Below are 25,323 nucleotides of genomic sequence, written 5' to 3'. Positions count from 1 at the left end.
TGAATCTTAATAGTCAGGAGAGTAAATAAAGGATGGATACATTTCTTGGCAACACTGATTCCTGTTTGCCGAAATATGCATCCACTAATGTAATAATTTTCCTGACTAAATTTAGAGTCATGAACTGTTTTCAGCTCATAATTTGTGCTGCTCTGATACAATATAAACAAATAGTGACATGCAATAGTCTACGAAGCTGAATAACAGGTGGATGCATATTTCGGCAGACAGAAAAATAGCTGTTGCCGAAAAATGCAGCCACCTATAAAGTTATTATTCTGATTCTTTAGATTCAAAATCTGTTGTCAGCCCATTATGTGGACTGTCCATATGCAATATTTACAAATGTGTGACTTTTAATGGTCTATGAAGCTGAATAACAGGTGGATGCATATTTAGGCAGACAGAAAAAGAGCTGATGTAAAAGAGGTTATCATTACACGTCTGCCGAACGTCTACACTACAACTTTTTAATGCAACCCTGTGATTTTAGTTGCTTATTTACCTCTCGGTGTTGATATATTCTAAATGATACAGTGGGCTCGATTTCCACAGAACGCTCAAACACAGTTCAATTAAATTGATCGTCATAGTTTTGCGTTTTCCGCATTGAAATGAAGTCACGCATCAGTCAAACGTGCTGATGAAACGCTTATATTCTACAAGGTCTATTCAACATAAATTACACAAAAGAAATAAACTTTAATTTCGGATCATTACTCATCACTGTTTTAAACATATCGGTTTTAAACTGTACATTGCCGTGGACCGCTCCACTATTAGCGGTGCGCGTTCCCGCGAGGTGCATGCAATTCACTACGGCCGGCGGCCACGTGTTTCTCTGCATAACACATATTGTTTAAAACCAAATTGCATCTCATGTCATTTGCGTTGGAAATCAAGTTAATGTGCCTTCAGCTCTTTCGTGGCTTTGGTATCCAGAAGAAACGCCACTACACCCATCCTCAACATCCAACTCATTTTCTTATCTCTGATGGCAGATTATACATATATTCAGATACATAATCTTATTCAGCGGCTCATCCTTTCCTCAGAATTTTGTTTCCTTATTGCTTGTGGTTTTCTGGCAAAGATACAATGACACCTGTGAGGCTCTTTCCTCATCCGGACGGCATACATTAGAAGCAGTCCCTTCTACGCCTCAAGAAGCCTCTGAAGGGAGCTTAAGGGAGCCTACCCCTTACCTTAATTGAAGACAGACAGGGCAGCACGAAAGTCAGGGGACGTATCAAGCGTGGCTTCATTTTTGGACTAATTCTGACTAACTCAGGTATGTTATCACTTTTTTTGAATTCCATTATGCATACACAGTTTAGAAAATAACCCCAAAATATTTATTCAATTAAAAAAAAGCTCGGGGTGGACGTCTTCATTTTTCTTTTACAGTTGTTTGCATCGTTTGTCCTCCCATCACTTTTTTTCGAAATAAAGTCTGAATTCCTTTATGAGGGAGCGTTAGGGCCATCTCATTGGAGAAAAAAATAGGGATTACGAGTACATTTGAGACTAAAAAGTCCTGTAAATTCACCAGAATAAATTCGTAAATTAACTAGATTGGAGTCATAAATTTATAAGAATAAATTCCTACATTTATTAGAATAAAGAATCAGAATTGCGAGTAACTTTCGTCACACAAAGTCGTACATTAATGAGAAAAAAGTCATTGTTTTAGTCTGTGGTTAGCAGCCTGCAGTCACCGGAACTAAAATGAGAAATGTGAAGCGTCTGTGAAGTTATACATCAATATGAATTCCTCCATTTCTGATCTTTTAATTGTTTTAATCTTTTATATTTTATTTCTTTTTTAGTATTCCAACATTGTTTTATCTTAGCTTGTCCTCTCGCCTTAACCTTTTTTATCTTCCTTTCTGTCATTTCTTCTTGCTGTCACCTCCCTGCAGGTTGTTGCTTTTTTTTAATTATTTTATTATTTTTCATGGTCTTCCTCACATTTCTCTTTCATTGTCTTCTAGTGTCCCTCCTATTGTTTAAAGCTCTACTGATATTGCAGTCTTGGTAGATTTAATTAAATGTACAACTTTATTCTCAAAATCTCAATGTTATTCTTTAATCCTTAATGTGGCCCTGGTCTGTAGCTATAAGAAGGTAAAACATGTACCAGTGAACATTGGAGGCCCTAATTTTACAGTTTTGATATGCATGAAAATGTTTAATTCTGATTATTGATTTATTGTTGATAAAACACAGGCTTGTATGCAGCATCACTTGAAAAGGTGTAAAACCGGATATTTCTCAGCTGACTCCTTACAATGATGAGGTTTGAAAACTTCTAAGATTCACAATCGTCCATGCTTTTGTCTCATTTATGGTTGGAATTGAATCTTACTGTGTTTGCCCATATTCCTTCAGGTTCTTTAAGAATATGAACTATGTTCGGAATTGTGGGATTTCCTTTACTGTTGCTGTTTTTGTTGTCTACTTCACATCTCTGTCTTTTAGGTGAGTACAAAAACAAGATTCTAGAGGGATGTAGTAGCTAGTCGATAAAGCTGTTGTCTGTGTAGCTTGCTTGTTTAATCATGAATCAACTGGAATTAAACTGGACCCCTGCAGGACTCTGTCAGGGTGCCTTTCGCCAACATCAACATGTGATTGGCCAGCCCTGGTACGACGACAATATTCCTAACTATGATTGGCTATGTGCATTTGAGTATAAACCTGAGAAGTAGTTATATAACATTGGTGTGGATGGATGATTATCTTTGAAATTTTGTGATTTTAATCTAAATTGACTATTGTTAAAAATCAAAAGATAACCCATCATTGGCGAAGGAACTTTATAAATAACTAACCCCCAACATATTTTTTTTATGTCAGACGCTTTAAAGGCCTCCAACCGATGGAAAAATTCACTTGGAACAATGCAAAAACGATGACAAGGTATACTGAAAAGGATATTGACAGCCTCAGCTTCAGGTAAGACAGCATGTGATCTGGGTGATTCTGTCTTATGATCACAACAGACACATGGGGGGGGCAACGCTTGTGGTCTAGGATATTTCCTCTCTAAACTGCAAAAGTCTGCATAGATACATGTGGTCTGTGGTCCTGTCTCACTGATGGCTGTCAGTGCAACTAGTTTATGACTTTGATTTTAGAGGTCATTTCAAAAGATAAATCCCTTCTTAGAAAGGTACAGTTGTAAATCAGCATTACAATAGAGTAGAGTAGAGTAGAGTAGAGTAGAGTAGAGTAAAGTAGAGTAGAGTAGAACTTTATTGTCCCTGAGGGGCAATTCACTTTGCAGACAGTAGTCCACACAGTACAAAACAATACACCAAACACAACACTGCATAAGATCCAGATATTGTCCATAGATCGCAGGGATAACAGATTATTCAAGAAACCAACAGCCGACTGAATAAAAGACACTCTATATGTTTAACTTGAAAACTATTAAGCATAAGCGGAGTCACAGCGGGGGCGGAGGGTACGGCCGCCCAGGGGGCAGGGGCCCCCGACTGAGCTACTTTTTTGACAGGACCAGGGCAGCCGATGTCTGTTCCTGTCCACAGGGTTATGAATAAAACTAACCCTATTCATAACCCTAACCCTAACCCTGTTCATAACCCTAACCCTGTTCATAACCCTAATCCTATTCATAACCCTAACCTTAATCCTATTCATAACCCTAACCCAATACATAACCCTAACCCTTTTCAAAACCCTAACCCTTTTCAAAACCCTAACCCTATTCATAGCCCTAACCCTGTTCATAACCCTAATCCTATTCATAACCCTAATCATAACCCTAACCCTGTTCATAACCCTAACCCTGTTCAGAACCCTAACCCTGTTCATAACCCTAACCCTAATCATAACCCTAACTCTATTCATAAGCCTAACCCTAATCATACCCCTAACCCTAGTCCTAGCCCTAACCCAATTCCTAACCCTAACCCTAATCATAGCCCTAACCCCAAATCATAGCCCTAATCCTATTCATAACCCTAACCCTATTCGTAACCCTAACCCTAATCATAGCCCCAACCCTAATTATAACCCTAACCCTATTCATAAACCTAACCCTATTCATAACCCTAACCATAATAATAACCCTAACCCTCACCCTAATCATAACCCAATCCCTAATCATAGCCCTAACCCTAATCATAACCCTAACCCTATTCATAACCCTAATCCTATTCATAACCCTAACCCTTATCATAACCCTAACCTTAATCATAACCCTAACCCTAATCATAGCCCTAACCCTAATCATAACCCTAACCCTAATCATAACCCTCACCCTTATCGTAACCCTAACCCTAATCATAACCCTAACCCTATTCATAGCCCTAACCATATTCATAACCCTAACCCTAATCATAACCCTCACCCTAATCATAACCCTAACCCAATTCATAACCCTAACCCTAATCATATCCCTTAAGTTATGATTAAAATAAATTACAGACACTGGGGTGGCCAATCAGATTTCAAAGGTGACCACGCCCCCTCCTGACCACCCCATGGCTCCGCCCCACTCTAGATTTGAGGTAAGCTCTTGTGCGAGCTGCCTTTCAGAAAATAAAAAGACAAGAAAAAAGTAACTTTACTAAACTAATGTTTGTATATTCAGTTCCAGGCTTGACATACAAACACGCACAACATGGGGAGCTCCCATCATCTGGGAAGGGATGTTCGACCCTTATATTTATGACGCCATTCACAAGAATCTCAGATCCTCTGTGGCTCTAACAGTGTTTGCAGTTGGCAGGTTTGTTCTGATATGAATACATCCTGCTTAGTGGGTCACTAAGATTTTTTTGAAAAAATTGTTCATTTTTCTTTTCAATTCTGCCGAAGGTACTTGGACGCTTACCTCTGGACCTTCCTGAATTCCTCGGAGCATCACTTTATGCTGGGATTGCCTGTCAAGTATTATGTTTTCACAGACATGCCCGAAAAACTGCCTAACATCAAGCTTGCTCCTCAGCGAACCATGAAGGTTATCCACGTAGAAAGGCACTCCAGGTGGCAGGACATCTCTATGATGCGAATGAAGAGTATTGCAGACATCATAGAATCGGACATTCGCCAACACTGCACACATGTCTTCTGCTTTGATGTGGATCAGGTTTTTACTGGGCGATTCGGCTCTGAGGCATTGGGAGATTCTGTGGCTCTCCTCCACGCCCACTTCTACCGCCTTCCAGTCAAGCGTTTTACCTACGACCACAACCCAAAGTCCAAGGCGTACATGGAAACGGGGGATTTCTACTATCACGCTGCAGTCTTTGGAGGCTCGTGGGAGAGTGTGAAGGCCATGACGGAGGCCTGCTATCAGAGCATCATGGAAGACAAAGAAAACAAAGTGGAGGCTTTGTGGCACGATGAAAGCCATCTCAACAAGTACCTGTGGCTTCACAAACCCAGCAAGGTGCTCTCTCCAGAGTACTGCTGGGACACCAGTATTGGCTCCCCGAGTGAAATACGAGTAAAGCGACTACTCTGGGCGCCAAAAAAGTATGGTGAACTACGCGTTCCTTAGAGCTGCACTGGAGTGAAGCGCAAACTAACATGCTGTATTTCAGTGAGTTCCTGTTGGCTTTAGTCTTGATTGAAGGGGCTTCTTTTGCTCTCATGCGAGTGTCTCCATTTTACTCAACTTTCAGATAACATTAATTTTATGTAGGCAAACAATTTTTCAGGGACTTAATTTTTTTGTACCAGGCTACAAACTTCTCTCATTCTGCTGTGAGGTTTGGCATCTTAATATGGCACTTATTGATAACGCAGCACATATTATGCACATGCTGCTTTAACAGAACTGTGAAAGTTTTGTGTATTGTAATTTTCTTTGTTTAAACTTAATAAAAAGTTATATATAAAAAAAAGAACTGTGAAAGTAGTTTGTGGAAACTGATTTTCATAAATTTTTTGATAAACAAAGTCATCTGAGTGTGCTGTAAAGTATAAAGTGCTAACAAAAATACTTGCAGTTTTACTTCTCAAGTAGTCTTTAAATAATAAATTCTTTTTTTACGAATTCTTTTTATATTAATATATATATTATATTAATTTTCTGCCAAATACTTACCTTTAAGACTTCTGCTTTTACTTTTTTTTACTTATGGTGGACATTGTTTTTATGTCACCTTCCGCTGTTTTAAGTATTAGTTTATACTAAATATAGCAACTCTTTGTACCTAAAAAAACTATTCTATTCAGAACATTACTATTTGTACATGTTTGTTGATTTGTACCTAATTCATTTGAATTCATTTTGATTGCATTTTACATATTCTATATAATTATTATTATGATTATTAATATAAACCTATTGGTCATTAATGTTATTTTGGTAGTCGTTATTACTGTGTTTATTATATTTTTCTAAATACCCGTCTGACTGCACAACAAGTTTGTGAGAGGGAGAAGGGGAGGGAGGGTGTTCTTGTTTGTATATGTTCAGAAAAAAACAAAAAACAATGTATGAAACTATACTGTGATTTATAAAAATTATATATATATATACAGTATATAAAAAAATAAACATTTTTGAAAACGTGGGTTAGTGTGGAGCTTTTGAAAAAAGATGATCAGTTGCAGGTGTCACAAAAACCCAGAACAGATATTTTGAAATCAGTAACGGCACAGTTTCATACACCCAGCAGTTCTGAGGATCCATCAAAAATCAGGAAAGTCAATGATTGCATTTAACATATTAAAGCATCTCAAATGGGTCAAATGGTCAGTCAAAACTCCCAAACAAAACTGCTCGCTCAAGGTAACATGAATTTAGGCTGTGTGGTTGGGCCCAGAAAGCACCTTCAGAACAAAAGCCCCATTTATTGTCATTTTTTGGGGACGACGGTTGCGGAAGTAATCTAAGCACTTGCAGCAAGATCAAAATCTAGTAAACCGAGAATATTACGCTAATGATTAAACGGGGTCAGAGAAAACATTTGCATGCTCTCTATCCCTCTCTATCAGAGCCCTTGAATTGATAAGACCCAGAACTGACTGAGTGCAAATCACAGCGCCTATACGTATATGTATACAGTATATATGAAAAGGGAGACTTTGATAATATTGTTACATTGTTTCTCAAATTCTCTAGCACATTTTACAAGTACAACCCTTTGTCAATAAACCTATATGCAATACATTTACAAATAATAAACAGAAACTCAGAAAAACACCTTTCTACAACCAGTATTCATGCAAGAAGTGTAAAAATGTTGTAAAGGCCACAGGTATCACAGCTTGGGTGCATAGTGGCAGAGAAAGTCAAACATATGTAGTGTTTTTAATGTATTTATTTACAAATAAAATAGTGTCTATAAAGTTTATACATGTTACACAAGAGCTCAGGAACACGTTCTGTCTGAGCTGCCGAAGCCAGCTAAGGGAGCAGAGTGGTCTGAGAGGCTCTGAGCCGAGGTCAGATTCAGGTAGCCCATCTCAGATGATCGAGACAGAGATCCAGAGAGGAAAGAAGTCACATCCTCAGGCTGCTTGTTCTGAGCATTTTTAAACAAGTCCTGAATTTCAGATGACTCAGGCATCATCACACTAAAGATGCAATCAAAGTGGACAAACATTTAGTTTTTATTTAGTCAGCAGCAGGTAAAAAAGTTTGATGAAGTGCTTCATTGGTATCTGTATGACCTACCTTGGGATTTGCAAACGCAGAGATTTCAAAACTTGCATAGGATTAGATGTTTTCTTCAGCTCCTGATAACACAAAACAGAAAGATGTTGCTGAGATGTTAAGTCAAGACAAATTTAACTGTTTTAAAATTGCCATGACAAGATATATACAAGCACAATGGAAAATACTCTATGCACATAAATATAGAGTTACTGTGAGAAGAAATGTAATTTGTTGCATTATTATATAAGTCTATAGACAATAAGGCAGTGTGTTACAACATGCTAATGCTAAAGTAGATGATGAAGTAGGTTTAGCCACACACAGTACCTCATTTAAGTGTAGAGACTGAACTTTTTGCAGGCTGCGTTCAAGGACAGTGAGCTGATTGGACATGTGGAGTATTTTGTTTCCCAGTTTCTTGTTCTCAATCTCTAGAAAATCCACCCTGAGATCAAAACAAACATCCTGTTAGCTTAATGAAGCACATTACTGTTCTCGGTCCTTGGAACAAAATGTGTGAACTGATCTGTTTATAATAAGGATGACATTGTGTGATCTCTTGAGCTTTCACACTGTTATGAGGAAGTGAGGCTATAAGTGCTTCTTTCGAGCTTTCTAGCCTCGCGTCTTTTTTTCACATCATCTTAAATCTTTTAGTGGTGATTACTTGTCCATGACATTTGTGTCACTGCAGTCTGGCAGTGCCTTGTTGTTGTTTTTTGTTTATCCGTCACCTTGTCTCGTTTTCATTTCTTGACACGGTGAAACCAAAATGCCTCCAGAGGTTGGTTTAAAAGCCACTGAATAGTGTCCACTATGTTTGCTGTATTAGATCTGATGCAGGGAGCAGAGTAAAAACCAACGATGGACATGGGATGATGGTCGTTGAAGTTCCCCTGCTCTGCCCCACTACGGCTGAAACAAAACTACACTTTGTTTTTTAACTTATCGTTTCATACCATCACAGGTCCACATTCTCACTATATCAGTATATTGTCAACACCATTACATCCCTGTAATCATGTAGTTAAGTTAAAACTAAAATAGTTCAGTACCTGCATTTGGACAAAGAAGCTGTTAGATTGCAGTCTTTCTTGTTGTGCTCCTCCTCATTCAGCTGCTGTAGCAGTCTTCTCCTCTCAATAAGCAGTTTGTCATTTTCCACAGTAATACTGATGGTGACCTCTTTCTCCTGAAAAACAAAAACTACTATAAATGCTTAATTTCTCATTTACCCATCATTCTTTTGGGCTTCTATACAGGAACTTCACATTACCTATGAAGAAACATTCCCAGCCCTCATAGAGGATCTGGACTGTCACCATTGCTACAATTTAACATGATCCATGTTATCCTGCTACCTTTCTGACTGTGTAGAAATAATTGTAAGGCAAACACTGAAACCATCCTGTAGTTTTTTGTACTTAAGTAGTGTAAAACTGTACATTTACCTTCGCTAAGGAGTGGGAGCACAAGGAAAGCTCTCGCTCTAGATTACTGATTTTGTCATCACGCCAGGCAGTCTCGTCATCAAGTTTCTGCTTGGCTCGAAGAAGTCTTGTCTTGTGTTTTTCCTTCATCTCATGGCATTTGCTGTAAGACAATGGAAAAAAATAGTGCAAATGCCCACTTGAGAATCTTCATGACTGGGTTGTGGAGGACATAAGGGGCCATGTGGTAGGCTACATAACTTATCAGTAGAGCATAAATACTGAAGTGAAGGTGTGAGGGAATAGGTTTCTTTACTTAGCACTGTTCATAAGAGCTTAAGTACCTTGTGACAATTACAAATTTGTAGCATCAAGTTTCAATATCGAGGAGTGTTTTAGCTGAAAGCAACATTTTGGGCCTCTTACCTCCGCTCTTTGTCAAGGCATTCAAGGATTTCACAGATTTCCTTCTTAAGCGTCTCACACTCGTCTTGGGTGGCCAACAAAGTTGTCACTGCCTCTTTAAATTCAGGAAAGTCCTAGTTTCACAAGGGGGAAACCATCAGCAGTCTAATGAGTCACTGATGTTAAACTGTAATCAGAGATAAGCCTGCTAATAACTAATATTCTAGTGCATTAAAATATGGATACCTGATGTCTAATCTTTTTCAGATTCGGTATTTGTGTCAGTAGCTCTTTCATTTCCATTGCAAATGAGTCTCTCAGCCTACAGTGAGTGTTTCCATCATGATGTGTTTCTACCTCTGTTTGGTTCTCCAGACTTAAAGCACAAACAAACAAACAGTGAAACTTTATAAACCATATTAAGAACAACAACATCAAGAGTTTGCATGCACAGACAGTAGTTGTTAAATGGAACAATGAGGTATAAAATTCTACCTGCTGTCCTCAAGATTTGTCTCTCTTTTGCTAATGGTAGCTATAAGGTTCTCTTTGTGGGAATCATCCAGCTGCTGCCTGAGGGTTTGTATCTGAGAGGGTGAGAAAAGGTTAGAAACATTTGATACATGAATTTACATTTCATGTATTTATCTGAATATCTGAATAATCTTGCATCATGTTATATCACTCACTTCTGACTCTTTTTCCAAAAGGCATCCCGACTGAGCGCTGAGCATATTTTGTAAATCTTTGCAGATCTCTTTGCTCTGAATCAGTTCAGTTGCCCAGGACTGGAAACACAACACGATCCACATTCACACATGTATCAATCACAACTTCATTTTTCATGTTAGGTTGCTGAAACAGATGAGTTTGTCTCCATGTATGAAAACTAAAAACCTGATTGTCTTTAAAGAGGGTTCCATGCAGAAACATACTTTATCAAACTTCAGCTCACTGATAAGCACATGTGATCTCAAATGTCCAGGGATCTGTTCAGTGAAACTTACCTGAACTAACTCATTGGATTGGCTGGCCTGAGCCTGTGCTGTGAGGATCTTCTGCTCAGCCTGCTGTTTCTGCTCCTGCAGGGCCGACTGCTGCTGCTCCACTTCTCTCTGCAGAGATATGACCTGAGAAAAATAACACACAGACAGATGACAGTCGTTACCAAATGCCTGTTTAAGCACAGTGTCCGTACTGATAATGCACTGCAGAGGTTTGACTGGTGGGAGTGTTTACATTTGATAACAACAAAGGCACCAATGCTTCCATGTTTTTACACCTTCACTCATAAAACGTTCCCTCAAGTTGAAAAAAAAAGACAAGAGAATTAACAAATGAGCATCATTTGAACTGTTGGATACTGACGCATTCTACATTTTGAGAACAGACTCAGTCCCTATATGCTAATGAATGCAAAGTGATTCAGTCTGTGCAGTTCAACCTAAAACTGTTCTCCTGATTTGAGGTCCAAAAAGTGAAAAAAAAAAACTCTGGAACCCAGCACTCCAACTCAACTCAACTTTATTTATATAGCACCTTTCATACATATAAACATGCAGCCCAAAGTGCTTCACAAAATAACAGAACCTACCAGAACCCTCCTTCACTGTTGCCATGCTACAAAGTCTGAAGAGTTAGAAAGTTTGAAGAGGGACAAAATAAAATCCTCAACAACCAAAAAGAGGAAAGTGTTATGTTTTTTATGCCCCTTTAAGAGGATTCACCAATTGGTGATGTCAATTGGGCAAATCTAATGTGGATCTTGCTTAGTTTTCGTTTAACTTTTTGAACAAGCAAGTTTTTAATTGACATCAAACACTTCAACTTAATATTTGTTTGTAAAATATGAAAAAGCATAACACCACCTCTTAAGGTACATTTTCAATAGGCAAGTCTAGATTCTAATAGCTGACTTGTTTGTGAGAGTAGTACAAAGCACATTGTTGTGTGTTTAACAGCCTTACAATAGTTTGCTTTTTTAACAGTTTATGTACTCACAGTTTCCTCCTTCTCCATAAGGCATCTTGCTTGAGCATCAAGTTCCTTCTGTAAATTTCTGCAGGTCTGGTTCATCAGTGCCCGCTCTGCTGCTTGTGTCTGAAAGGAACACACCAGAAGTCACCTTCTCAACAATTAATGGGTCAGTATATTTTTTTGAATGATTAAAAGAGGTTTCCTCCTATGACTAAGCAGAGGAGCTTAGCCATTCTAATATATGCTGATATAACTGCTGATAATTTCATTAAAGAGGATGAAGAAGGATTAAGGAGGAAGAGTGGATTGATGTGCGTTACTTGACAACACTAAACAATTGGCAAATGTTCACGTGAACGCAAGTGATAAGACTGGATGAAGCTACGACCGGTCTCAGTCAGACTTGGTGCACTTGGTGTGAGTTTTGGTAAAAGAGAAGGTCATAGCTAAGTCCGAGTAAGAGAAGCGACCGACTCAGTTCACACCTAGCTGCCCCACTCGGCCCAAGGGATCTAATCAATGAGACCGTGACTCTGGACCTGCACAGACTTCTGCAGGGCGTGTCCCTGCTGATCTATATTGCAGACATGTCATCACAAGTAAACACTAACATAAATAGATGTGCATTTACAAACAATCACAAATGCAACGCCTTAAAAAATTGATCAAATATATATTTCCTTGTAGCTCTACTTTTTTGTTAGACGTCTGCTTTATAGATAACATGGGTTTGCAAACCTTCTGGATTCATCGTATATACCTACCCCCTTCCACAAAACATTGTCAGTCTGAACAGCAAATGTATAACATTCATTCTTTTTCTAAACCAGACAATACCATGGCTCTTGAAAATACAATCCTGTCAATACATTAGATCAGCATTTTTACAAGGTTTACTTCAGTCAGCTCTGTGTCCTGCTTGCTCTGAACCTTCACAGTGAGGAGTTGCTGTTCAGTCAGCTGCTGTTCCTTCAGGTCTGACTGTAACCTCCCCACCTCTCTTTGAAGGAACACGACCTGCAACAAACACACACACACACACAGTTACATGCTTGAGGTGTTACTCTGTTGACAGCTTTTAGATTTGTAAACTGGAAATCGATGTGGCCTACAGCAGGTGTAGCTGTCAACCCACAGATGCTGTGATCAGAATTGCTGTAAGAGGATTAATACTTTGTAAACAGTCCATAAGCCAGGTTATTTGTTTTTGTTTACAGACATACATTGGGCTTGATTATGGTGCAAAAAGTATTTTGAGATCTATCTACTCAGAATCTCAAATGATTCATCTGCAGGTTGAACGTGCAATCAGAGATCCATGTGCCATATTTGAATTTCTCGACATAATTCTAAGCAGGTATGCCTTTGCCTTCAATGTATTCAGTCTATGGGGATAACTTTGTGCTTTTATTCTTCTTTAGCAGTTGTGGCAGCACCTTTTTCCGGGACACAGCACAGTTTCAGAAACAGTGCTGCCCCCACACTGGTGTACAGTCATAATTGCAGTTAGAAATGACAAATTCACCAAGTGCTTTCCTTTTTATGTAGAGACCATGTGAACAACTTGACCACATGCAGATCTTACGATGTGTGCCGGAAGTATGATTTACCAGAAATCCAGTCCACACAAATGGAGGGAAAAAAATAATATTTTCCAACTGTCATAACTTTTATCTTTTTTACACTAAGCAAAGTACAGTGTCGATAAGAATAAAGGCTGTGTTTTCTCTCTAACAGCACTACAGATTTAGTGCTCTTTTCTGAGGAGAAAAAATTACTTGTGGGGTAGCATTATCTCACCATGCAATGGGGAGTGTTTACTTATCTTACTCCTGCAGGTATCTTACCGTCTGCTGCAGAGAGTTTTTCTCAGCATCCAGGGAGCGGACCCTGGTCCTCAGGGATCTGATCTCCAGATCCAGTCGATCATTTAGCTCCTTGGTCTTTCGCAGTTCTACAAGTTCTTTTGAAACAAAGATCAGATAATGCACTTTCAGGGGTTTTAATAATATACTGTACGTCAAGATCTCAATCTTAGCATACATTCATCTTTGACATGCTGGTGGAATGTGAGGGTTTAAACATGATGCATACTGGAAATACAAGCAGTGACAATTTAGGTGCAGTTCTTAACACTTTTCAAGGTTATTTTCATAAGATTGAACATTAATGTTGAAGATCAGATATAGAAGATTTTTAATGATGTGAAATATGCTAAAACTATGTCTAACACCTGAGCAGGTTTAGCAGGAAAACTCAACAACAGGAAGCTGGGCAGGGTATATACAGTGGATCGCGAAAGTCTACACACCCCTGTTAAAATGCCAGGTTTTGTGATGTAAAAAAATGAGGACAAAGATAAATCATGTACGAACTTTTTCCACCTTTAATGGGACCTATAACGTGCACAATTCAGTTGAAAGAAAATTGAAATCTTTTAGGGGGAAAAATAAAAAAGAAATAACTAAAATAATGTGGTTGCATAAGTGTACACACCCCCTTATAACTGGGGATATGGTTGTGTTCAGAATTAACCAATCACATTCAAACTCATGACAAATAGTAGTCAGTATAAACCTTTCATACTTTAAAGTGACTTTGATTAATCCCAATATAGATCAGCTGTTCTAGGAGGATTTTCATGACATTTCCTCTGTTGCATCTTACAGCAAAAGCCCTGGTACACAGAGAGCTTCCAAAGCATCAGAGGGATCTCACTGTTGAAAGGTATCAGTCAGGAGAAGGGTACAAATAATATCCCAAGGCATTAGATATACCATGGACCACAGTGAAGACAGTCATCATCAAGTGGAGAAAATATGGTACAACAGTGACATTACCAAGAACTGGACATCCCTCCATAACTGATGAAAAGACCAGAAGAAACCTGGTCAGGGAGGCTTCCAAGAGGCCTACAAAGGAGCTGCAGGGATTTCTGACTAGTACTGGCTGTGTACTACATGTAACAAAATCTCTCATATTCTTCATATGTCAATTTTAACACAAATCCTCCATTAGAAAGATGAAGATGAAGAGGAATTTCACCTTTCAACACAACAACAAAACCAAAGCATACATCCAAATCAACAAAAGTATGGCTTCACCAGAAGAAGATTAAAGTTTTGGAATGGCCTAGTCGGAGTCCAGACCTGAATCCAGTTGAATATCTCTGGGGTGGTCTGAAGAGCGCTGTTCACAGGAGTTGCCCTCACTATCTGATGGATTTGGAGCTTTGTTGTAAAGAAGAATAGGCAAATATTGCCGAATCAAGACGTGTCATGCTAATAGAGTCCCACAAAACAAAGACTGAGTGCTGTGATACAATCAAAAGGTGCTTCAAACAATGATTAGTTAAAGGGTGTGTACACTTATGCAACCACATTATTTTATTTTTTATGTTTTATTCTTCCCCCTAAAAGATTTGATTTTTTTTTCAATTGAATTGTTCACGATATAGGTCACATTAAAGGTGGAAAAAGCTCTGACATGATTTATCTTGGTCTCAATTTTTTACATCACAAAACCTGGCATTTTAACAGGGGTATGTAGACTTTTGAATATCCAATGTATATAATAATAATAATGCAGATTAGTCTTTCTGTTTGTGGAAAAATCTCAGCACCACATCTTTCTTTAAAGCTCAAATAATGTGTATGAAAAAATAACTCTTACCATATTTCTTTACTTTTTCTACTTCCTGTCTGAGTTGCTCTACCTCCTGCTGTGCTGCCTGCAGCTCAGGCTCTGCAAAACACAAACAAAATTATTCCCCAAGTATTTCCACAGTGCTTTTCACAAGTGATGACAGCAGGATCTTTACTAACATTTAAGAAATCTCTTTGAGTCTTCTTTTAGGAAGCTGATTTATACCCCTCACCATAAGCTCTTTGGGTCAAATGAGAAGACTCCAGCTCATCGGTCAAACGCCTGATCTCACTGTGGGCCATGGCCAACCGACGTGAACCCTCCTCCAAGTCACGCTCCAAACGGGAGCACTCCCTCTGCACGCTGCTTGCCTGGCCAGCCAAACGCCTGGCCTCAGCCTGCAGACATGAGGGGGGGGGGGTTGTAAAAGGAACTAACTAAACAGCCAAGATTAAAGGGATTTCTGCACTATGTAAACTGTCGACAAATGCATGCAAGAACAGGCAAGAGACGTTAATAAGTGGTCTCAATCAAGATTTGTGAGGTACGTAGTATTGTGAATTTTCTCTACCATGCAAGCTCTCTAGGTTGTGCTGGAAAAAGTGCTGAAAAACAGTGAAACAAGAAGAGAGGTTGCGGTTAATGTGAACTACTTTACCAGAGTTTTGTACATAAAACATGCTGAAAGATCTTCACATTCAAACATGCAGCTTTACTGACCTGAGTGCAGTTTTTTCTGTTTGTTAATATGGGATGCAGCGATGTTACTGAACATCAAGGACATACCAGAATAAAAGTGTTTTTGCTTTGAGAGGCTTTGTGTAGTCCAAAGAGTCTCCTCCATGGATTCTGGTGATGACGTGGTGCCCCCTTGTGGGGAGACTGTGGAATAACATGAGTGAGTCATTTTCCAGAATGTGATCATATGCATGAATACAACATGTTCATGATTTGTATTAAAAAAAAAAAGATAAAAATCCTCAGAAAAGAAAACAAAGAAGAATGCATCCTGATTTCATTTTTCACATACTTCTCTTTGATGTTTTTAGCTACATAGAAAAACATATGAGTGTATTTGTGCATATGTTGCATCTGTTACTATCTCTCACCTGTTGTGTATTTGTGCTCTGCGTCTCAGCTTGGACTTCAACCCCCTCTCTGATTCCTTGACCCTTTAGGTGGTCCGGTACTTCACCCGTTTCAAGTAAAGAGGCTCTCTCAACCAGGAGGTAGGCCACCTGCTCACTGGGGCTGCTGTGAATCAGCTCTGTGAGACCCTGCTGATACAGCATTTTAGCCACCTCACTTATCTGAGCATCTATGACAAACAGAGAAAAATGAAAGAGGTGAATTACACGTTTTCAACAGTGTTTGCCTTTAGTAGTAGTACAAGCATCTTCAAGACTCATCAATACGATCTAGAGGAGGCAGGCAACTCTGTTCTCTATTAAAAATAAAAGGCAGCACTTGTGTGGCGCTTTGGGGAGTTTGTTTTCAGGGAGGAATAGGCTTGTTGTTGCCCCTTGCTGTCACTGATGAAAAACCCCATTACAACTGTGTACAAGTGAGCATGTTTCCTCCTCTGGCCTAATGAGGGGCCAAAATGAGCCCATTACAGGTTGACAAACCCTAACCCTAATCCTAAAAAGTGAAAAAGCTTTCTTGGACAATTGATGTAAATATACAATTTCTACTTAATTAGCGCCGTTTTGGAGGTGTATACATCAATGTAGAAGATTGATTGCTTCAAGAAGTGTTTAACAACTCCCACTCCAAGATGCGGCTATTACTAGAAAATGACTGTCAGGATATAATAATATAATAGAGAGAAAAATTGTATTAGATTCTTAAAATCTATACTAATACTCAATATGTAAATACAATAAAACAATTCTAAAAGACTGGAATGTTTTGTCCAACCACTGAAAAATATCCAGAACTTTTGATGTTGTCATGACTGCTCTCATGTTGGATTAGTCAATTTTAAGGTGATGTGCAGGTAAACCTTTACAACCTTGAAGAGATATTAGCCGACGCAGCTGGTCCTTGAGCTGATCGTTTTCATCTTGTATCTCCTGAGCCAGAACATCTTTGTGCTCTGTAAAGATTCGGATCTGCTCCAAGGACTTTCGTACCTGACAGACAGACACAGAGACACATATATTCAGCCATTCATTCATTCTCCGGCCTTTACTTATTGTAGATAATTTTGACAAATCCTGATGCCATAGGGAATTGTAACAAAGACAACTTACCTCTGTCAGTTCTGCTGAGTGCTGAGAGCGCTGCTTGTCCAGATCCCAGGTCACTCTGCTCAGACGGCCTCTTGTATGCTGGAGAGCACGCCATAGTAAACACAGCTGAGCCTCCTTAGGCGAGTCGGGAGAAAGTCCCTCCTCACTTAGCCATTTGGATATCTGCTGCAGCTCATCCTGGAGAGTATGACATAGGGACATCGTCACAAACTATCACATACTTAGAAAGGGAAATTTAAATCTGTCTAGCCACTTAGGTTAAACTGCTTTAAGGGAAACTGGTTAGGTTTTAAATTGGCATTTATAGATATCAAAAAAGATGTCAAACATTTTTCTCAGTTTCAGTTTGGGGTCTATATCCTCGTGTGAGAACTGGATCGGACAACTGACGTTTGGCTGTGGCCCAAATTGTTTGCACATTTTGAGGAACAGCTGTTTCCTTGAAGACAGCTGGCAATGCTCTTTTTGTTGAATTGCTTCATCTTTATTTATTTTTTACTAGTGGTGTTCGAATACGTTCATAACAGAACAAAAAGCTGGCTGCATGTCTATGTTGTGCTTTAAATCATTTTATGTCACTGTTTAGAAACATGCTCTGGACCCACATGCAGACATCTCTCGTTCCCAGTAGCTTTATTTTAGATCCCAGACAATTTCCCAACATGCAATTAAACCAAAAAATACGTCTAAGCAGGAATATATACTGTAAATGATGCATATGAAGGTCAAATTTTCCATTTTCCATAAAGCAACATGCTTACAGATTTGGTGACTCGTGCATATTATAACTTGAAGAGTTAAACAAGCCGGTAATGCTGTTGTATGACAAAGATCTGAACGAATATGATAGATAACGAACCGAAATTATTCAAGAGAGAGAGAGAGCAAAGGGTGATAGGAATATATAAACGAATAGCATAGTTTCGCACAAGGAATTTGACTTGATCTCGCGATTGTTGGATTTGTCAAATTTGATCTTAATTTGAGGATTTTAAGACTAAACATAACGGAGCTCTAGGAAAAAAAAGCAGTGTGGTACCTCTGGTTGGTCCATTTTGTTCCTCTCCTGCGGTGAGAAACTTCTTTGGTCCGTGTTTAAACTCGCATTTCTGCCTTCCTTTGCTCGAGAAACTCTTCTTGGCACCGGTTCAAAAACTTTAACTCGCGTGTCCAGAACACCTCTCTGCTGTTTGTGTCAATTCCTGCCGTATATTTTATATTCGAGGGATCTGGTCAACCCGTTTTTCAACTGTGCGTCATAACAAGGAACGGACGGACTCTCCACAAACTTCGGTGAAACAGAAAGCTCCTCGACACTTTCTCACTCAAACCAACAGAGCGAAAGCATGGTGCAGGCTGGGGTTGAGGAATGTATACTAAAATATCCCTGCACTGTGGTGGTAGTGGTTTGTGGTTCTGTTGTTTTCTAGTTGTAACCACTCGCTGCTTCTGCGCACTGTGATCCCGGACTGTCCGGGGGTCCTTAAAGCAGTCTCAGAACCTTTGACGGTGTGGATTGTTAAATTCATCTGTAAGCATCTAAAACTGAAATTGTGCGTTTGGCTTTTGGTTTGCTCTATTGGCTAACACTTTGTAGAGTAAAATAGTGTTTCTAGCAGAGGTAGATTTCAAATTATTTTACTTACTTCAAACCTACAGTATTCTTGATACAACTTTGGGTACTTGTACTGCACTTTAACTTGGTGACTAAAGGCGTTTTTCTACCGCAGGAACTTTACCCCTGAACTACGTGCGTTTCAACCGGGGGAACCAGGGTCTAAATTTAGTACCCCTGCTTGAGGGGTAGTACTTTTCAAAGGTCCTGGGACTTTCGGTTGAACGTAACGGTGTTTGTGGAGTTTACACATTTGTTGAAACACAGAGGGAGGTCCTGGGAATGCATACTAGTTTAGTTTTTTATTAAGATTTCAAAATATTATTTAATTTTTTTTTTTTCTCCATACGTCACTGGACTGATTTGCACAATCTACTCAGGACTTCAGCGGTCAAAACGCAGACAACAATGGGGGCACAGGAACCTTTTAGTTCCAGGGAAAGTAGTTCTGGGGGCTAAAAGACCCCGGAACTCTATAATGACATAAAATACATTGGTCTTAGATTAAACTGCCCAACATATATATAACGTATGAGCATCTTAATAATAATACATTTATTCTTACTTAGTTGCATATTTTGCCCATGGTGGCCATCATATGCGTTTGTACCTATTTTGAATACCTTTTTTCTTACTGGTTATTTATTTTACACATTAGTATTGCCAGTTTATTGAGGATAAGGAACTCAGATATTCAGTTGTTCCAGCAATGGCAATCAGTAATTGGTCATTGGTTTGAAAACAATTTTCCTAACTTGGTTTGGATTGTTACTGCAGCTACAAGTGAATTTCATACCAAGCATGTCCTTAATATGAATAATTAATAAATAAATGTGTTATTGGGTTCAAACTGCTGCTCAACCAACCAATTGTGTTACATTCACTGATCATGCTGATAATTTTTTTTTGTTTGTAAGGTAAATTTCCTTCCAAGGCAGCCATACACAATGTTTTCATTGTGACAAGTCATTTAATGAAATTGAATTTGCAGATTGAGGTTCTGACTGGTACGTGTTGTGACTTGGGTGGTCTGAGATTTCCTGCACATTGACAATGAAAAGTGGGCAGTGCTCAGCTCTGTTTCCTGCTGTTTAATCACCTCACATTAGAAGTACTGGTGGTTCCCATGCCAGGCTGCATAGCTGGCTCAGCAGCATGTGTACATGTGCACCACTGGCAAAAACGTGTGGCTTTAATAATGTTTCCAATCATTTCCAGCCCACACATAAAAACAAAATACTTTGAAACAGTGAGATCCTATGTGCTTTATTATTACTTCATCTTGTTTCATTCCACATTTCAGGGCAGATTGAGTAACCACCATGCAGTTTTTGGGAAGATGCTGTGTGATGATGCTAACTCGGAGGAATGTTATTTTTGGTGTCAAGTTAGTCCAGACCTCAGATTTGAGGGGGAGGGCAGTGAATGTTTGGAGGAAATGGGTGTTGAGAACTCCTCCTATATCTAACTCCACATTCCTCTTTTGTGCCCTGCTGTCCAAGTTTTGGAGCTAAAACGTCAGGACAGACAGAGCTCAGAGGGAGAAAAGCAGCAACTGGGAGTACATTGACAACATCTCTTGAATGGTACTGGCATACTGAAGCAGAGGGGTAAGAAATTCCCGAAACCATCTCGTTTAGGCTTGGTGAAACCAAACTGATGTGCTTGCACTTTTTACTACTTTATGACACAAACATCTAGGTATGATGCAACCTTTGTTTTATAAGACGCAGATCACACCCGAACGTGAGAACAAGCCTACGACAGAATCCTTGTTTTATTGTTTGAGTTTACGAAGATGGTTTTGTTCTTCCCTTGACGTGCTTGCAATCAATGTGGCCCTTACTTAGTCCAGTCTCTGCCAGGTAACTTTAACTGTTATATAAACCAGATGTAGCAGTATGTAATCAAACACATGCCTTTCTGAGTTGTCCACAATCTAAGAGCAACAGTGATTTCCCTCTATGGGCAGAGCTGGGTGGGAAAGACAAACAGCACAAGGCGTATTTTACCCACTCCTTAAAGTTTAAGTGTAGTGGACACTTGAGGATAGGTTGTATTGAAAAAAGTAAATGTCTCTTTCAAGGGCTTGTATTTGAATAGAGTCAATGATTTTTTAAACATGGCAGCAGTCTATATTTCTTACTACAGAGCAAAATGTCAGAAACACATATTTCTGATGTGCTCAGCTTTAAACAAAATACACTTGATTCATGCATAACACTCTTTCTTAATTTAAAAAATTCTGTCTTATATTTACTTTTTAAAAACAGCTGTATCTTGGGGAAGTGAAACCCAAAAAAGAACAAACCTTACCAAAGAACGGTCTTCCTCTTTGCTGTATTTAATGGGAAAAAGTTACCACACTAATTTGCATAGAAGTCATTACAGTCATTAGATTTTCTCACAGGGTATTTGCCTTTTTTTTTACTTTAGAGCCTTCACACAAAGTTTTCCATCGGGGGGATCAGTGAGTAAAGTCTCGGAAAGCTCAAAAAGGGAGAAAAATCGCAATGTTTTTTTGTTAAACCTCACAATGTCAGACCTGTGCCCTGATTCATAAAATTGAACTAAAGTGTTTCACACCATTGGTAGAGTGTTTCCGACTACAAGCTTGTTTACAACTGTTTCGATCACAGGGAACTGATGTTCTGATGTAGTCCCTTGAGGCAGACAGAACCCCCCCTTGTCTGCCATGCTTTAATGGCCAGAGATTGTCAGTGCAGATATGGAGATGGATGATGAAAGTGCTCAGGGGCAGACAGAGACTTCCCTGTTCTGGGATATGGCCTCAAAAAATATGCTGGCAATTTTAGATGACATGGATGAATGTGACAGCAACAGCAGTGACAAATGGGGTTTCTCTGACTGTAGTTCTGTAAGGAACCACATTTCTTGACATATATGGATTCTACAGACTAATTGCTTCTGATATAACATCACCTTTCATCATAATCTATCATAGGACTGTTACTGCAAAGGATACCAAAATCTTACCTCATCCTTAAGCAGCCATGGTGTGTCTACTCATATCCATAACAGTGCTGCATCTGGTAACCTTGGCCATGCTTTACATCGCCACCCTGGAGAAGGTGAGACACATCAGCTGATGTTATAACTTACGTTGACTCTGTTTTTAAATTAGATGTCACTAATAATCCTTCTACTAATAAATGTAAATAAATGTTATACAAGGGATCCATCAGCGTCTTTAAATTGTAGAACTTGGTGTATACATTTTTCTCATTCAAGAACAAAGCCAAAGTGAGATTAATCTTTCTTTCTTTCTTTCTTTCTTTCTTTCTTTCTTTCTTTCTTTCTTTCTTTCTTTCTCTCTCCTCCCTGCAGTCCTGGTGGGTGTGGGCCGATATGGATATCTCAGACCTCTGGTATAACTGCTTTCATGATAATGCCACAAAAACCTGGATTTGTGCAGCTACAGATGAAAGCGGTACATTTTCAAAGCCTTTATCCACATCCTAACCTGCATACACTACTTCTGCACGCTGTTTTGTTTATTTACTGATCGTGCATTTCTGGATAATGGGATGTTTTACAACATGTCTCAAGCATTTGGCCCTTCTTGTGAATCAGTGTTTTACGCTCAATTTCTGGCTCCATCTCTCAGACTGGTTGCAGTCTGTCCAGGCCCTCATGATCCTCTCCATGGTCTTCTCTTCCATCTCCTTCCTGGCTTTTCTGGGTCAGCTATGCATCATGTCGAAAGGAAGTCTTTTCTACTTCACAGGCCTCTGCCAGGCCTTTGCAGGTGTTTGAATACTTCCATAAGCCATATCAAATGTTGTACATGAAAATGAAAACCTGATCACTATTTTCATTTTCACCTTTTCAGATACTTTAAACCTGTTATCTTCTAATGATATTGATTCAATTAAATACAATTTAGTATTTCTAATACTGACAGCTTGATTTCTTTATCATGCTATTTTCTTCTCTTTATAAAGTTCCTTGGCTGAAATCATATTTTTAAACTAAAGGCTAAGGTTGACTTTTCAGTCAGCTAATCTTGTATAAATATGAAAAGAACAACAACAGTTGTAGTAAATGACAAACTTGTGGTCCCTCAGTTGCTTATTATACTACAGTGTGCAACAGTGTTAGCTTTTTTTAAGCTTTCTGAAAAATCTCTGTGATATCACAGTTTCTTGATTAAAAAGTGCATGAAAAGACAAACACTGAAAACCTGGGGAAACATCGGGACATTCTCTATTAGCTGCTGTTTGATAACAGCTAACATTAGTATTCAGCTAACATCAGCAATCAGCTGCTTATTAAATAAAATCACCTTGGGGTAAGAAGCATCTATAAGTTAATATCATTAAGTTGCGGTAACACAGTAAAATAAGGATTCTCATTCATAGCTTATGTGAAGGCAGCTAGCAATTTACTTTGTCTAGTATAACATAAGCAGCAAGATCTTGTTTTACTTTGAAATATACCCAAATTAAGTCATGACCGTAGACTGTATAATCAAAACATTTATATTTATGTTATCTAAAATGTGCAAATTTGAACTAATAATTCCTAATGTGTGGTTCTTGCAGGTTTCACAGTCTTTGCTGCTTGCCTCATCTTCACCTTCCACAGAAAAGAGATCTTAAAAGGCACCAGAGACCTGAGCAAAGGACACTTTGGCTACTGTTTCATCCTGGCATGGCTGTGTGTCCCCCTCCTCCTGATTAGTGCAGTCCTGTACGTCCACCTGCGTAAGAAGCAGTAAGCAAAGAAACAGAAAGGAGGAGAGAAAGGCTTAATGACCACGTTTACATGGTAGACTATTTCTTCTGGTCTCAAGCTCGAGGTGTGAAGTTTAAATGCTGCCATGATGTCATGCAGTATGCTCATTTTTAAAATGAGGCATCTGCCTTACTTTAATCATTTCACTACTTCTGGATCAACCAGCAACTGATTATAAAATGAATTCATGTTACAGCTTACGTCAGAACCCCAAAAAATCCCAATACACATTTTTTTTAATCGAATTTTAACTCCATTACCAACCATTTAAATCAAGATTTAGTCCATTGGTGTTCTTTAATTCTCACATATCATGGATCAATGAGGATAACTCACTCGTTTTTTCATTAAATTTAATGTAGATTTTTAAATCTACATTGGAAAGCCCTAATTATAACTACAATAGTTTTACATGATATAGATTTTTGTTAATTTTATTTAACATTTAGATTTTTTGTTGATGAATTAACACGAGACACCTCTTCGGTCATATGCTGCCCAGATTTTTATAATGCATTTAGCTGGTTTGGAAGGCAAATATTGCCTAAAATAGACTTAAAGTAGAAAAGGGTCAATTTGACCCCCAACATAACAGGAGGGTTAATGACTTTAAGCTAGCATATGAATTTGATATTGATAGTGACAGCGGAGGCAAGAATTTCTTGATAATAGTCATGCTAGCAAGGAAGTGATTCAATACCAAAATAACAATGTTAAAATATTTTAGCTTACAGTGGGAAAAGGTTGAATTTCTAGCTAACACTGCTAGAAATTAACAGAGCTTATTTGAATTCTAAAATAACAGTTCAAAAAGTATTTTATCCCCCCACAGGAAAGGTGTACTTGTCCAGCTAACCTAAAAGTCAAGCTTAGATTTGGTTGAATGCTAACATTTGCTGTATGTATGAAGCTAATAGGTGAATAAATAAAACCTAAAATGAAGTCTAAGTCTTATGTTTTTACTGAAAATGATCCTTTTAGTTGCTTATTTCTCAACTGAAATGATGATGTTTTTAGAACTTTTTTCAATCATACAAAATGTACATCCTTAAACCAGTGTGATATAAAAGGCATTTCAGTTTTCCACCTTGAGTGTGATCAGAGAATAATGCCTGCCATGTGAATTAGTTAAATGTAGAGAGTGATATGCTCTCATCTTCCCAGTCAACAGAAAGCCCACAAGAGGACACAGGATGACTGAGAATGAAATATCTCTTTGAAAAAATACAAATCTGTTTTCTTTCTGACTCTAGTTCCACCCTACATTGCTACATGGTATACAGGACATTATCTCATCTTCATGGCATCTCTATCTGTGAGACAGTTGTCACTCAAGATCAGAGCAAGATAACTGAAGGTTATTCAAATACAAAGTGTATGTGTTAACATGAGTGATTCCTTTAGTGCTTAACAAGTCATTGTGATTATAGAAGTACTGTGCAATGTGACAATAAAATTATCCTATTTTGTAAATTTTGATTGTATATTTTGTATGTTATTATATGCTAAAAAGCAATACACTGATTAATGTCTTCTGCGCCATTATTACATGGTTCTTTATTCATAGGGCTTAAGGTGTGTAAGGCCTGTTTT

The 25,323-nt window shown here is 38.6% G+C and overlaps 3 protein-coding genes across 5 annotated transcripts; 2 read left to right on the top strand and 1 right to left on the bottom strand.

Moving 5' to 3' along the window:
* The first annotated feature begins 867 nt into the window (after window positions 1–867).
* LOC117814427 (N-acetyllactosaminide alpha-1,3-galactosyltransferase-like) lies at window positions 868–5,899 on the top strand. 2 transcript variants are annotated; one of them, XM_034685747.1, is made up of 6 exons: window positions 868–1,291; window positions 2,230–2,299; window positions 2,392–2,481; window positions 2,860–2,958; window positions 4,625–4,762; window positions 4,852–5,899. In XM_034685747.1, exons 2-6 carry the CDS (start codon window positions 2,292–2,294, stop codon window positions 5,534–5,536), a joined length of 1,020 nt encoding a protein of 339 aa, XP_034541638.1. In that variant the 5' UTR covers window positions 868–1,291; window positions 2,230–2,291; the 3' UTR covers window positions 5,537–5,899. The 2 variants fall into 2 exon arrangements, with proteins under 2 accessions (XP_034541638.1, XP_034541646.1); XM_034685755.1 differs by lacking the exons at window positions 868–1,291; window positions 2,230–2,299 and adding an exon at window positions 2,596–2,647 and having other exon boundaries at window positions 2,462–2,481; window positions 4,852–5,895.
* Window positions 5,900–7,289: 1,390 nt separating this feature from the next.
* si:dkey-264d12.5 (coiled-coil domain-containing protein 30) lies at window positions 7,290–18,821 on the bottom strand. Of its 2 annotated transcripts, none has more exons than XM_034692730.1 (20): window positions 18,397–18,821; window positions 17,358–17,534; window positions 17,117–17,237; window positions 16,212–16,420; window positions 15,889–15,984; window positions 15,335–15,500; window positions 15,130–15,201; window positions 13,305–13,420; window positions 12,355–12,474; window positions 11,482–11,580; window positions 10,488–10,610; window positions 10,170–10,268; window positions 9,976–10,067; window positions 9,727–9,856; window positions 9,502–9,614; window positions 9,097–9,238; window positions 8,701–8,837; window positions 7,973–8,090; window positions 7,664–7,725; window positions 7,290–7,563 (listed from the first exon to the last, which is right to left on the bottom strand). In XM_034692730.1, exons 1-20 carry the CDS (start codon window positions 18,409–18,411, stop codon window positions 7,359–7,361), a joined length of 2,412 nt encoding a protein of 803 aa, XP_034548621.1. In that variant the 5' UTR covers window positions 18,412–18,821; the 3' UTR covers window positions 7,290–7,358. The 2 variants fall into 2 exon arrangements, with proteins under 2 accessions (XP_034548621.1, XP_034548630.1); XM_034692739.1 differs by having other exon boundaries at window positions 12,388–12,474.
* LOC117819412 (epithelial membrane protein 3-like) lies at window positions 18,444–25,206 on the top strand. The gene is made up of 6 exons (XM_034692752.1): window positions 18,444–18,650; window positions 20,475–20,582; window positions 21,938–22,064; window positions 22,321–22,423; window positions 22,601–22,741; window positions 23,538–25,206. The coding sequence occupies exons 3-6, from the start codon at window positions 21,987–21,989 to the stop codon at window positions 23,711–23,713; spliced, it is 498 nt and encodes a 165-aa protein (XP_034548643.1). The 5' UTR covers window positions 18,444–18,650; window positions 20,475–20,582; window positions 21,938–21,986; the 3' UTR covers window positions 23,714–25,206.
* Window positions 25,207–25,323: the final 117 nt, after the last annotated feature.

The sequence above is a fragment of the Notolabrus celidotus genome, chromosome 1, assembly GCF_009762535.1.
Source record: "Notolabrus celidotus isolate fNotCel1 chromosome 1, fNotCel1.pri, whole genome shotgun sequence".
NCBI classification, from domain to species: Eukaryota; Metazoa; Chordata; class Actinopteri; order Labriformes; family Labridae; genus Notolabrus; species Notolabrus celidotus.
The sequence above is the reverse complement of the archived record's forward strand: the minus strand, read 5'-3'. Positions and strand labels throughout refer to the sequence as shown.

Bases quoted from the DNA above. Each gene is read 5' to 3' on its own strand.
- si:dkey-264d12.5 (XM_034692730.1), bottom strand. The intron at 15,985-16,211 runs GTGAGAGATAGT...GTTATTCCACAG, and splicing joins AGAGCACAAATACACAACAG to TCTCCCCACAAGGGGGCACC. The intron at 10,269-10,487 runs GTAAGTTTCACT...TTGTGTTTCCAG, and splicing joins AATCCAATGAGTTAGTTCAG to TCCTGGGCAACTGAACTGAT.
- LOC117814427 (XM_034685747.1), top strand. The intron at 2,482-2,859 runs GTGAGTACAAAA...TTTTTATGTCAG, and splicing joins TTCACATCTCTGTCTTTTAG to ACGCTTTAAAGGCCTCCAAC. The intron at 4,763-4,851 runs GTTTGTTCTGAT...ATTCTGCCGAAG, and splicing joins ACAGTGTTTGCAGTTGGCAG to GTACTTGGACGCTTACCTCT.
- LOC117819412 (XM_034692752.1), top strand. From the start codon at position 21,987: ATGGTGTGTCTACTCATATCCATAACAGTGCTGCATCTGGTAACCTTG. The intron at 22,424-22,600 runs GTACATTTTCAA...TCCATCTCTCAG, and splicing joins TGCAGCTACAGATGAAAGCG to ACTGGTTGCAGTCTGTCCAG. The intron at 22,742-23,537 runs GTGTTTGAATAC...TGGTTCTTGCAG, and splicing joins CCTCTGCCAGGCCTTTGCAG to GTTTCACAGTCTTTGCTGCT.